The sequence below is a fragment of the Mercurialis annua genome, linkage group LG3, assembly GCF_937616625.2.
Source record: "Mercurialis annua linkage group LG3, ddMerAnnu1.2, whole genome shotgun sequence".
Taxonomy (NCBI): Eukaryota; Viridiplantae; Streptophyta; class Magnoliopsida; order Malpighiales; family Euphorbiaceae; genus Mercurialis; species Mercurialis annua.
The window spans coordinates 7,307,312-7,320,881 of record NC_065572.1 but is presented as its reverse complement, the minus strand read 5'-3'; the positions used below and the strand labels follow the sequence as shown (position 1 = coordinate 7,320,881).

The following is a 13,570-nucleotide window of genomic DNA, read 5'->3' as shown; positions in this document are numbered from 1 at the left end:
AACCCAATCGTAAATATCATATTCATCAACAGCTCCCAGCTGTGTTAAGTCATTTCTCAAATGCAAACATACTAGACTGACTCGATACTGGTGATCACACAGCCTATTGACACCCAATAGGTAGCTAGTTTCTTCGGATCGCATACTAGTTCTCATATATAGAATTTAAATAAACATATAACATTTCAGTCAACTATATATAATGCGATGCGTGGAAACAGTATATATATATATCAAATAGTTTTAATACATGAAAGTAAAAGCACAACTCACAGTGACCGCAATCCAAGAAATGATATGATCGATCTGATGGTATGCCCTCGCTAGTCCGCTTCTACTGACTCCACTATTCGCTGACACGTCTGATAAATTGTTTATGATTAGACGTGCACTTCATACTTTAATACGTATAACACTTTTAAGTTCTAGGATTTAGTTTTATTTTTAACTTTATTTATGATCGCATTCTTCCTTTATCATAGTTGCGATATCTCGAACTCTGTTTCTCGTATTCGAGAAACGTATAATATCCTTGACATTTTTCATTATCATAGCTCACGTAAAACGTCGAGCTAAAACTTTACTTTTCAATTTATCGGGGTCCTTAATCGTTTTTAGGGTCTAATATTCCAAAATGTTGAAATCCCATTCAATTAGGGCTAAAAGCACAATTAGGTCCCTGCGGACCCACTGTGTGCGCTCGCACACTTCAGTGTGCGTCCGCACACTTGGGAGTGTGCGTTCGCACACCACAAGTGTGCGTTCGCACACTTGCTCAAGTGTGCGTCCGCACACTGCAAGTGTGCGTCCGCACACTTCGGTGTGCGATCGCACACCAAGTGCAGTTCACGCACAGCCCCGGAAACGTCGTTTTCCGGGCTTCCCGTCGTGCTATGACTCCCCATACACGCCAAACACTCCGTTTCCAACAAAACCCGTAACTTTGTTTTTTTCCGGAAACGCTAAAATCGAGTTTAAATCGATAATTTCAATTCCTAAACTAAAACAGCCTATAAACTTGCTTTTAGCACCAAAAATCCGAAAATTTACCTTGAAATGAAGCTCAAGATCAGTAGAGGATTGAATTCCGGAGAGATTGCCGCGAAAATCACGTGAATCGGACGTCGGACGGCGAAACGGCGGCGAAACGATGTAATCGGCGATATATCTCTCGTTCTCTCTCGATCCTTCTCCCTGTTCTCATTCATATCTTATTCCTTATATATTCTGGCTAAAGGTTCACTTTGGTCCTTGTTCTTTTTGTTTCTTATCATTTATCCTTTAAACTTTTCTTTCTTACGATTTAGTCCATAGCTAAATCGTTAAACTCTTTTATTACGACTTATACGTATTATTTATATCCGATAAATAATACGAAGCTCGATATAACACTTTTCCGTCAAAATCCAATATTTCTATTTTCGACACAAAGTGGCTAAATTACCATTTTGGTCCCTATACCTTATTTTGGACTTTTCTTAACATTTTTCCTTCTAATTGCAATTCTAACTTTAGAATCGAAATATAACCTTAATTTTCTCATAATTTATTTCCTGAAACCAACCTATTTGAAATTTATTTATTTGAATTTTATCAAAATCTTTCCGATTTCGCCACTCTGGCGAATCTAAATTGAACACGTGGTCCAATTAGATAATTAGATAATTTGGGGTATTACAGATGGATTTCTCGTCGTTTCCGGTCGTTTTTTCGTTCGTCTTTTCCGTTCGCGCTAGTCCGTTCGTCTTTTCCGTTCGCGCTATGGATTTCTTGACTCGTTTTTAGATTTGTGTAAATTTTTAGATTTTTTTAATGATTTAAATATTTTGTAAATAAATTATTGTAGATCTATATTTTTTTGTTTATAAAATTGTTCTATTGTTCATATAATTATTTATTTTTTCTTCTCTTATTCATAGATTTGTTTATTGCTACTGATTTTGTAAAGAAAATTTTGATTTATGGTGCATTTGTAATAATTTTATAATATCTTTACGTTTTAGTGTATTAATGGTGTATTTCTGCCATTTTTTAGTATATTTATGGTGCATTTACAGTGTTTATAGTGCATTTACAGTGTTTATGGTGCATTTGCAGTGTTTATGGTGTATTTGCAGTGTTTCATGGCTAAACCACAAAAAACACTACAAAAATATTATAAATACACTACTTATACACTACTTATACACCACTTATACACTACTTATACACTATATATACACTAATTTTACACTATATAAACACCATAAAACACTATATATACACTACTGTTACACTATAAAAAATAAAATAAAAAATTTCAGGAAAAAAATCTATAAAAAACAAAAATTAACACTATATATACACCAATCTTACACTATATAAAAAACTATCGGTCGGTTCCGTCGGCTTGGTTGACCGAACCGAAAAAACCAAAAAACCGAAATTGAAAAACCGAAAAAGGTATTTTGGTAAATAAAAAAACAAAACAGGTAAATAAAGTTAGGGCAAAAAGTCAAAAAATAAAACTCAAAACTTGCAATGTAAAGTTGTAATTATTTTGGCGAAACATGTATTTAGGAAAATTAGCACAAAAAAATTTAATAACCGAATATATTATATTTACTTTTTCTATTAATTATAAATAAAAATTTGATATAATTATAATAAATTTATTAATATGTTTATTGAGTAGTTACGTTACGAGCCACGTGCATAGCACGTAATGCGAAACTAGTATAATAAAAATGCAGACAATTAAATTGTGTTGCTGTGTAATTTTATATAAAATATTTAAATTATTTCTATTCTCATTACATAGCTGTCAACATTTAATCAAAATAAACTTTTAAAATTTGAAAAAAATGAAAATTAATAATATTGTGTTTTAGAGTTGATTATGCTCGAGTTAGGGCATCTCCAACCCAACTCTAAAAAAGAGTTGGGTCCCAACATTTAGAGTTGGGTAACTCCACCCAACTCTATAAACTCATTTTTTTAGAGTTTTTGAATAGTAAACTCTACATGTAGAGTTTCACTATTCACATCTCTATAAGGATTATTTTGTACCTTTTTATAATTACTAATTACTAATTTAACCCGTTAACTTTAATTTATACAATTATATCATAATATATTCAAATATTAAAAATTTATATCTTTATTATTATATTTTTTATGTCTTCTAATAAAATTATGTATGTTTAAAAACCGCATATAATAAATTAATAATATATAACATTAATAAATAATATATTTTAATAAATAATATAAAAAATTATAAAAATAACAACAACAACAACAATAATAATAATAATAATAATAATATATTTTCTTATGCTAATATTATTATTATATCTTTTATTTTTATTTTCATGTAATGTTTAATATGTGTGTTTTATTTAGATATAATTTTTAATTTACATATTAAAAATATTAATATTTTATTCAATTTTTTTAGTAAAATATATATTATTATATGATAAAAATATTTTTTTATTTTTTTTACTTAACTATTGTTAAAAAAAATATGTTTTTATTTTTTGGATGAATATGTAAAAAAAGTTTCAATTTGAGTTAAGTTGTTAAAATAATAAAATAAGTGGACTACTATTTACCGCCCCAAATTACTACCTACCGCCCAACTTTTTACCAAAATACCCCTAAGCCATTTTCAATTTTTTTTTAAAAAAATTCACTTCTCTCAATTCAATTAAAAACCCAACAAATACCCGAGCGAATTTACAATAAAAATGTCAAAATCGACTAAAAATAGAAGACGGAACATCCGGTAAATAATCGATTTTTATTTATTTAATTTTTTTAATATCTTTAAAAAATAGAGTTCCAACTATATAGTGGGTCGGAAATGGCCTTAAATTACAGAAACATTGATCAAAAAAAGGACAGTGTGTGAAAACTGATTTTAATAGTAACGATAAAAATTAAATTGCTAAATTAATAAATAGTAATTGACTAAATTAAAAAAAATATTCAATATGTTATTATTTAAAATAAATTCAATCTATTGAAGATATTAGACATGAAATAAAGTATAATGAATTTAATTTTTTTTAGTTATGATTGAACTAAATATTTTATCTAATAAAAAAGATTGAACTAAATATTCTATTAATTTATTTCCTATTTTGTAAACTGCAATGTGATAGTTTAATTCAAATTATTATTATTTTGAATCCAAATTTATCCAAAAAAGTTGAATCCAAATTTATCCAAAAAGTTCAAAATTTGAACTAAAAGAACTCGAATATTATTTTATTGCCTACAAGTCTTTTTTTATGGATATTTAGATTGGTGAGCTGGTGGTGGTTAGTAGTTACAGAGTGAGTCCCGCCAAATTTATGTCAATTAGTGCATTAGATTTCCATTTTCTGCAAATGCCACCACCGGTTGCAGAAACGATTTTTTTTGGCGGTGATAGCCACATATTTCCAATACATGATTTTTTAAGATGTCCAATTGGAGAAATATTTAGGTAGACTCAGTCCACCACGTCATCCATATACTAAACTTATTACATTACGACACGTCATTACAATAATGACACTATCATAATATTACTATTCAAAAGTGTAAATAAGTAATAAATAAAATTACGATAATGCCATTATTTTAATGATGTGTCATAATATGATAGGTTAGTCTACGAATGACGTGGTAAACTGAGTCTACCTAAGAATCTCTCGTCCAATTGATATTCTTAAACATGTATTTTGTATATATTAAATATAAATATTTTTAAAAAAATTAACAGCCATTTTATGCTTAATTTTTATCATTTTAAATCCGATTCAATTTTAAAAAGTAAAATACTATACTAAAAAAATAAAAACTAAAAAATCAACCGAATGAATTGATCTCATTTCATATCTAATATTTTAGTACAGTTACATTTTAAAAGTTTATCTTATTTACAAACAAACAAAATCTCTATTTAATTTTTTAATTTTAATTTTATCCATTTTATTATTGAATAAAAAATTATTGTTCATCCAAAAATAGTAAATAAATAATATAATTTTTACTTCTTTAAAAAATAAAAGGCCAAATGAACACAAAAAGCCAAATCTTTCATGAAAGTTTCACAAAAGTCCAAACCTTTTAATTTTATCCGATTTATCCTGAAACGCATGATTTTGATTCAATTTTGTCCAATCATATAATTTTACTCTTATGCGTGACAATGCCACACATCAACACCACATAAATAAAATTGTGTAGTTAAACAAAATTAAAACGAAATCATGCGTTTCAGGATAAATTGGATAAAATTGAAATATTTAAACTTTTATGAAATTTTTATAAAAGATTTGGCTTTTTTTATTATTCAGCCAAAATAAAAATACTAGAGCACAAGGGACAGCCATATGGGGAAGTTATACTCCATACAAATTTTTTTAGCACAAACAGCCAATTAAAATCAAATTTACAGATTTGAAAAATAATATCTTAAACTTGGCAGTTCGGTTCTTTCCTCTTCTCATTTAAATTATCCAATAAAAGTATAGCATATGAGCTCCAATTTATATATAATGCACCAATTATTTAAAATATAAACATGTATTTTTTTAAAAAGAATTCACTCATTTTATATTCTTCTGATATCTACCAATGATCTATTAAAAATCTACGGAAACCGTACTTTTATAAAAAAAAAGTAAAAAAAAGATATTTTTGCAAAAGAAAAAAACAAGACACATTTTACAAATCAATTGCTGAAAATAGATATGCTATAAAAATCTCTAGTTCCAATTTATTCTGAAACGCATTTGATTGTCAAGTCTGAATAGTTGTTATACACAGAGTTAGAGTCTGGGGTTCGAGCCTGGACAGATGTCCTTACTCCAGCCAATAGACATTAAGGGGATAGCTCGAAAGACTGGACTTCTCTTTAAGTAAAGGTCACTTTGTTGCAGCAGAACTCTGGATAAAGACTTGGTTCATATGTTTTGAAAGAAAGAAATGTAGGGCTGAATGTTTCTTGCCTGGCTTTATGTAAGTTCATCTTAAGCTCTTCATAAGGGAAAGATATTATAATATGGTAACAACCTGATTTGAGACTATTTATGAAGTTTGGACAAGGAGATAGGTCTATTAAAGCTTTGGTGACTATCGGAAACATAATATTTACTACGCACCAGGAAAAGTAGATAGACAGAGGCAGAACGACGACAAGAGCGGGGAGGGCAAGAAAAAAAAGAGAAGATAAAAATTGAAACCAGAAAAGTAAATGAAGAAGATAAGAAAAAAGATAAGGAAAAGTAAGAAAGTTCGTATAAAAGAAAATAATAAGCCGTGTACAGTAGTTTTATAATATGAAATATATTTCCGTATAAAAATAATAATATGATAAATGTTGGTTGTTTATAAAAAAAACCTTAATATTTAATCAATACCAAAATAGACCATTTTTATGGTAGTCTAGTGTTAAACGATAGAATTTAGTAGTTTACTGATATCACAATGGTTCATCAAAAATTTAATGTAGGTAAAGTAATTTGATAATATATATTAGCTTATTAATGAATTTTAATAAGAATAATATGTAAAAGATTAATTTTGACATTGTTAGTATTAAAAATGACAAATTTAAGGAAAAAGTAAAAAGTGGCTAACTCTATAGAGATATTTAATTATTTATCTATAGATAATTACGTAGCAATTCCCCTTTGTTGGTCATTTTAAAGTTTTTAATGGAGTAGGTATCTAAGAATTAACTAGAAATTCATAAAGAAATATACAGTTACTTGTGATGATGAGAATAGGAAAACTAACTCAATAAAAAATATATAAAAACTTGGTATTTGAGTTTTTTTTTTCAATAGTCAACTAATTAGCAACTTCCTAGTATAGTGAGGGTTTCTTATGAATCATTTTCACTAAAATATTAGTTATGTTTAAACAATAATTATTATTTTTACATATAATTGGAAAAAATGAGCGTTTATGGAAGAAATTAATCACACGATCTAACAGATTGTTGTCAAACACTTTATACCATTTGAATTATAACTAATTGTTAAATGATAAAGTTTATTTTCATGAGAATAGTCCACCATAAATTTAATACATAAAACGCCTACAATTAGGGTTGTGCTTATGATTCAAAAGAATTAATTTTTTTTATCAAAACGAACTGAAATTTAGAGAAGTTAATTTTTCAAATAGAAAAGGCTCAATGGCGAAAAAAAACCAAACCTTTACAACTTGTTGCAATTTAAACCAAAATTTTTTATTTTTGCAATAATAGGGAAATTGTACTTTCTTATTAAAATAATAGCCAAATTGTATTTTTTGTGTGAAATTTTTTGAGTATTTTTAAATTTTTTGCTACTTTTTGTGACTTTTAATATATTATTATTCATCAAAAAATAATAATAGTTTAATATTTAATTGAAAACAATAAATTTGTCCACCACTTAATTTAGCTATTATAGCAATAAAAAAAATACAATTTGACTACTATTATAAAAAATTAAAAAATTTGGTTTAAATTGCAACAAGTCGTAAAAGTTTGGTTTTTTTGTTTCACCACTAGACCAATAGAAAACAACATGTCATTTCGATCAGTTTTCTATTTGATTCGATTGTTTTATAGTTTGGTTTATATTAAAATTTAATTTAATTTGCTATGTTTTCAATATAACCAAATTGAAATTTGTCGGTTTGGTTCGATTTTTGCACACCCTTAAGTACAACGATTAACGAAGTAACAAACATGGCATTAAGAAATAATTAGAACTATATGTACAATTTATTACGAAGTTGCACATACTTCTTAATTTATACACATGAAGAGATAATTAAAGGGGAAATACAAAATTCACATGATGGAACAAGCATGAGGATTTTCATCACTAAACATGGCAGTAGCTTGTTCATCAACACCAATAGAATAAGGTGGTGTTTGATAATAACCATAGCTTTCATCACTGTATCCATGTTCGCGATAATTGTACGACGAAGTAGGGCACAGCTGATCATAACTTGCGTAGTACGTAACTTGATGATCAGGTTGAGGTTGATGATCAGTTAGGGTTTGTTGATGATTCTGCTGATAATGATATTGTTGTTTGAAGTTATAGTATTCAGGATTGTATGGATATGGCCATAATTCTGCTCTTCTTCCTGTTTTTCTTACTGCTCTAAGAACTTTCTTCTGCTCTGCCCAACCCATTACTGTCACTTTTTGCATGGCCATGTCTATGTCTATGTCATCCACACCTGAAAATTTTGAAAACAAATTATGTAAGACTGAAAATCCGAGCTCAGTTCAACACATAAGATTATGAAAATTCTATTTATAGTAATCGATTTAAAATATCGGTCCAGTTGATTTATGCCGCATCAAATGGTTTTGTAACTGAAATTAAACATTGGCTCACTCAAACATATATATCAAATCTATCCGACTGTTTCATTTATGACTTAATTTTCAAAAACATTAATTTTAACGAACACAATTTTGATTAGTAGTATGTTTTATTTGTAACCAACTACTTAATTGCGATTGAAAAAATATTAACTAGGTTTGACATAAACGAAAAAACTTAAAAAGATAGTTTGACTTTTCTGATAAATATGCCAAGTTAACTACAATTGTAATGCCTTTATCAAAATTAGGCTAGTATTAACGTTTTTCAAAAGTTGTACCATAAATGAAAAAGATTGAAAATGTTGAGTAGTAAGTAATTAGGCCTTAAATTTTATTTATGGATTGGAGATTCTAATCAGTTACGTCATGCATATTATATTATCAATACAAATATTCATAACCATACGTAGTGAACTGGGTTCATCTAAAGCTCGAAAAACTTACCATGGAGCTTTTGAAGAGCCTTCTTTATTTTAGACTCACAGCCAGCACAATCCATATGCACCCTCATCTCCGTAATCTAAAACACAAGAAAACAGTAAAAAACATTCAATTTAGTTGCCATAAATATTGATAATGACCTAAAATTAATTACAATTCTTACGAATTTTCATACCGTCATCTCAGAACCTGGCAAGCTTTTTAGAACTTTGATAAGCTAAGAAGTTTAATGCTATTCTCAAGATTTATGAGTGTTGTGATGAAAGAATTGAGCCGAAGGGTCTATTTATATATAAAAGGATGTTTTTTTGTAGGTTAATTTATGTAACTTGAGAGGCAAGGTAAAGGAAAAAGAGGGATAAGAAAGAATAAAATAGTAAATAAATAGTCCCCACATTTATCTTTTATTTTTCTTTTTATGTTCAACTTGCTTCTAAGCAACAAAATTTACGCTATAGATTCGACAGAAAATGCATAGCAGCTGCTTCCAAGTCAGAATATAAAGTTGGCTTTTAATTAGCTTTACAAGAAAAGAGTAATTTTGCCCTTTATTCGTGGAATATTTGTTTGGATTCTAAACTTGGGTATGTTTAGATATTTTATTTCTTCTATTTCTGTCAACTGAATCATTAACAAATTATATATTTTTAGTATCTTGCCTAGAAATGACTTCATACTTTGTTCACAGACCCAATCAATTAAAAAAATAGAAATACAATATTAAAGAAAAATATATAACATTTTCTAACATTTAATTAGATAAAATTCCTAAAAAAAATATAAATCCAATCTACCTAAAGAATTCTTATATAAACTATATATATGTATAAGATAATTCGTATTGCAATCATGGTTATCAATTTATGTTTCAAACTTCAAAGAGCAGTCATTCATGAATAATTTGTTTTTAAGTTAAAAATATTTTATTATTGCAAATTTAGGCGTATTAATTTGTGTTCCAAAAACTAAAATTCTTTTGTTTTTGTGCCTTATTGATTTTAATTTCAATAATTTGAGCCAAATTTTAAAACTAAAATTGACAGTAAATTTAGCCCAATTTCAAAAATTACTCAATAAAAATGTAAAATTATGCATTAAAGGTTACTTTTTAGTTTTTAGTATATAAAAATACCAAAATAGAGTGAAAATTTTAAAAAGTTACATATAAAAATATGTATATCAAATTATCAGAAAATAAATATGTATATCAAATTGTAAAATTATTGAAATTGACTAAAATTGATATCAGTTTTCAACATGGGGATAATTAAAACTGCAATAATGAAAACTTTGTTAAAAATTGTAAACAGTCAAAAAAGTTAATATCTTTCACACAGTTAGGCCTTCTTTTTTCAGATGATACGTGAAAAATATGTCAAGCGAGTACAGAATATTGTTGAATGGATCTTATAGGAACATGTAGATATACGATAAATCATAAAAACGAACACAAACCTAAGTAATTTAACTTTCATTTAACTATATAAATGCGTAGAAAAATAAGGTGTTTTTGCAGGATAAAGCACCACATCTAAGTTTCTGTAATATAAAAAAAAATTGAAAACATATTTTAGTCTAATGTCCAATAATACTCTGAGTTTAATTTACCATTAAAGAAAAGGAAATGAAGGATCCATTGCAACACCGCAAGCACCACCGTAGACGCTGGCATCTCTTTCCAATCTCATGTATCCATCTTCTCCCCATTGAGTCCCCCATGAATTCTTAATTAACCAATATTTTATTCCATCTACACTTGTTCCATATCCAACTAAAAGAACACCGTGATTCAACGAATTTCCACAATCTTGAGCTGGAAATATTCCATTACTGTAAAATCTAAAATAATCTGAGCTTGCATCAACGGCTACCGACACAGGTCGCATTGACACAAAACCTTTCAATTTTTCCTCATCATTAGGTGGTACATCCTCGTAACCACCGATTTTAATTACACCATTACTTATCATACAAGTTGTTTGCATTAATTGATAAGGATAAAATGATTCTAAAGTTATTCCTTGATTTTGCGCCATATACCTAAAAGCAGAATTCATAGTACCGCCTCTGCAACCGTTACTTTCATATGTGCAATCTAGCAGTTGTTGTATTGATAGTGAGACACCGTTACCTATAAGAGCTTCTACGGCTGCCACAGCTGAAAATGCCCAACAAGATCCTACAGTATACAAAAAAAGCTTTATTAACTAGAAAATGCAAAACAAGATACATTAATAGAATTATCAAATATTATGATCTAAGAAGAGGAATTTTACCACATTCGCCTTGGAATTTAACACCGGTAACAACACCTCTCTGCCTCCAGTCAATACTCTCGGGAACATCAGTGATATGATAATCTGTTGGTGCTTTGGTTGATTTATTTATTGTTTGGGCTACTTCTTGTGCTCTATAGCCGGTATAAGTAGTGAGAAATTCTTTATTAGTTAAGTCTGCAAAATGATTGAGATCTAACTCATAAGTTTTATTTGATGCTTTATTGAAATTATGAATATTTCTCCGATTGATTTGGAATATTTGAAACCGCTTCTCTTTTGTTTCGCTATTATGATAGATACGTCCATGATGAATCATCCATTCTTCATGCTTCTCAACAATGGCGGCATCTTCGATGATCAATGTTCTTGATCTAACTTGAAACACAAAAATTGCTAAAATCAAATATATGAATTTTGTTTGGTTTGAGAATGCCATGATTATGGCTTGAACTAGTTCTAAGTTTGATCAAAATTAAATAGATTGTCAATTTGTTTTTATATAAGCATTGGCAAGTAGAAGGAGGAATTAATTATTTTGGGTTGTTACGAAAATATTCTCAGATTTATTATCTTTAATATTTTAAAAAAATTAAGTTGTTAACTTTTGATTTTTAAGATCCATAAAAAGTTTGAAATTTTTGATTTTCGGATTCTTTGAGTTGTTAATTATTGATTGCAATATTTTAAAAAAGAAAAAAGAAATTAAGTAGTTGTCTGGAAGATTCTTGCCAATCGGCAAAGTTTCCCAAGCAAAACCATCGGTAAATAGTGTAAGCTGTGTTATACATGCGAAATCAAGGACCAAATTGACTAATTTAGCAAAGTCTCGGACTGAATTGTTTTAGATTAATCGGTCATAGTTGGCAAGTTGTAGTTTTAATTATTTTTAAAATAGCATAATTTAAAATAATATAATTATAAAAAATAAACATTTGGAGGAATTATATTAATCATTTAATACTTAATAATAAATTAAACTGTGAGAATTTGATTTAAAATTGATTTTGAGTTTATACAATTTTTTATGCAGTTGTAAAAAATCATTTTAAAAAAATATGTTTACTAATTCGTTAAAAGAAATTTTAATAGCTCAACTATCCTTGTAAAAATCTCCTTGATTTTAGTTATTTAAATTCAAACTAAAATATTTTTATACCCAAATAATTTAGAATATACTATTTGAATTCAATTAACATATCACATAAATTCAAATTTAAAAACTCGATGATCAAACTTTTTAAGAGTTCCTATACAGCAACTGGCCGGTAACCAAACCGTATATAGTCGTATCGTATGGTTAACTTAAGGAATCAAACTGAAACCCAACTTTTTATGTTAATTTATCCTTTTGAGATATAAGGAAAAATACAAATGTATATAAGGCAAAGCACTTCTTGTTGTATACCCGAGGTTGTGTGTTCGACCCACAATTCTCGCAGGTTGTGGCCTGATTAATTAATACTTAATATTAACACCTAACCCCGATAACAATTAGAATAGTTTTATTCTTGCTAAAAAATATTATTTCTAACCGCCTGTAGAACTCGAAAAGTAAATATGTAAATATAATATTTTTGAGCTGGATCGATACTAATATCAGCTTAACTCGGGAGCGGAGCTAGAGTTTTTAATGAAAAAATTGTTCAATTATATTATTTAATTATAGGAACGATTTAAAAAAATATACAGATTAATTATAAATATAGCTGTATATAAGTTACTATCAGTGATGGACCGTCATAAATGGGCAGAGAGGGAGTAGGAGAAAGGATGAGTTGATGAATATGAAATTCAAATAGAATAAAAATACTATATATAATTTTAAAATTATGATATATATTTAACTTTAATGAATTTTTTGATTAATTTCAATAATAAAAATTGGTTGAAATAAAAAAATAAATTAATTAGAATAATTAAAATAAATACTTATTTGATTAATTATTTATATATAATAATACAACAATTTATCAAAAATATATATAATAAAACAACAATAGAAATATATAAATGATAGATATCCTTATCGAGATATTCTTAGATAGACTCAGTCTACCATGTCATCCGTGGATTAGCCTATCATATCATGAAACGTCATTAAAATAGTGACACTATTGTAATTTTGTTTATTATTATTTTTTACACATTTAAATAGTAATATTACGATAGTGCCACTATTTTAATGACGTGTTATAATGTAATTGACTTAGTTCACAAATGACGTGGTGGACTAAGTGTATTTAAAAATTTCTCTATCCTTATGTATTAGTATGAAAAGTTTGCAGCAATAACGTTCTAAATAATTAAATAGTCTACTTACTGAATGTAATTTTTATAGACTATAGTTAAGTAAGAAGATGTTATAGCATTCCATTTAGACATGTGAGGCTTTCGGGCAATTACACGCCTAGAGTTGCTGAAGCGATGTATTAGAAACCAAAAACCAGAGAGCAAATCAATCTTTATTTCACAAATC

The 13,570-nt window shown here is 27.8% G+C and overlaps 2 protein-coding genes across 2 annotated transcripts; both read right to left on the bottom strand.

Moving 5' to 3' along the window:
• Positions 1 to 7,700: 7,700 nt before the first annotated feature.
• LOC126673928 (heavy metal-associated isoprenylated plant protein 28-like) lies at positions 7,701 to 9,097 on the bottom strand. Its single transcript, XM_050368244.2, has 3 exons — positions 8,991 to 9,097; positions 8,819 to 8,894; positions 7,701 to 8,223 (listed from the first exon to the last, which is right to left on the bottom strand). Exons 1-3 carry the CDS (start codon positions 8,994 to 8,996, stop codon positions 7,823 to 7,825), a joined length of 483 nt encoding a protein of 160 aa, XP_050224201.1. The 5' UTR covers positions 8,997 to 9,097; the 3' UTR covers positions 7,701 to 7,822.
• A 1,250-nt stretch (positions 9,098 to 10,347) lies between these two features.
• LOC126675122 (ervatamin-B-like) lies at positions 10,348 to 11,543 on the bottom strand. The gene is made up of 2 exons (XM_050369712.1): positions 11,092 to 11,543; positions 10,348 to 10,994 (listed from the first exon to the last, which is right to left on the bottom strand). Exons 1-2 carry the CDS (start codon positions 11,528 to 11,530, stop codon positions 10,426 to 10,428), a joined length of 1,008 nt encoding a protein of 335 aa, XP_050225669.1. The 5' UTR covers positions 11,531 to 11,543; the 3' UTR covers positions 10,348 to 10,425.
• Between the last annotated feature and the right edge of the window lie 2,027 nt (positions 11,544 to 13,570).

What these genes read in the sequence shown, in the direction of transcription:
- LOC126673928 (XM_050368244.2), bottom strand. An exon ending in GGCTCTTCAAAAGCTCCATG is followed by an intron (nt 8,224 to 8,818) that starts GTAAGTTTTTCG and finishes CAAAATTTTCAG; the next exon opens with GTGTGGATGACATAGACATA.
- LOC126675122 (XM_050369712.1), bottom strand. Translation starts at nt 11,530, where the DNA reads ATGGCATTCTCAAACCAAACAAAATTCATATATTTGATTTTAGCAATT. An exon ending in TAAATTCCAAGGCGAATGTG is followed by an intron (nt 10,995 to 11,091) that starts GTAAAATTCCTC and finishes TGTATACTGTAG; the next exon opens with GATCTTGTTGGGCATTTTCA.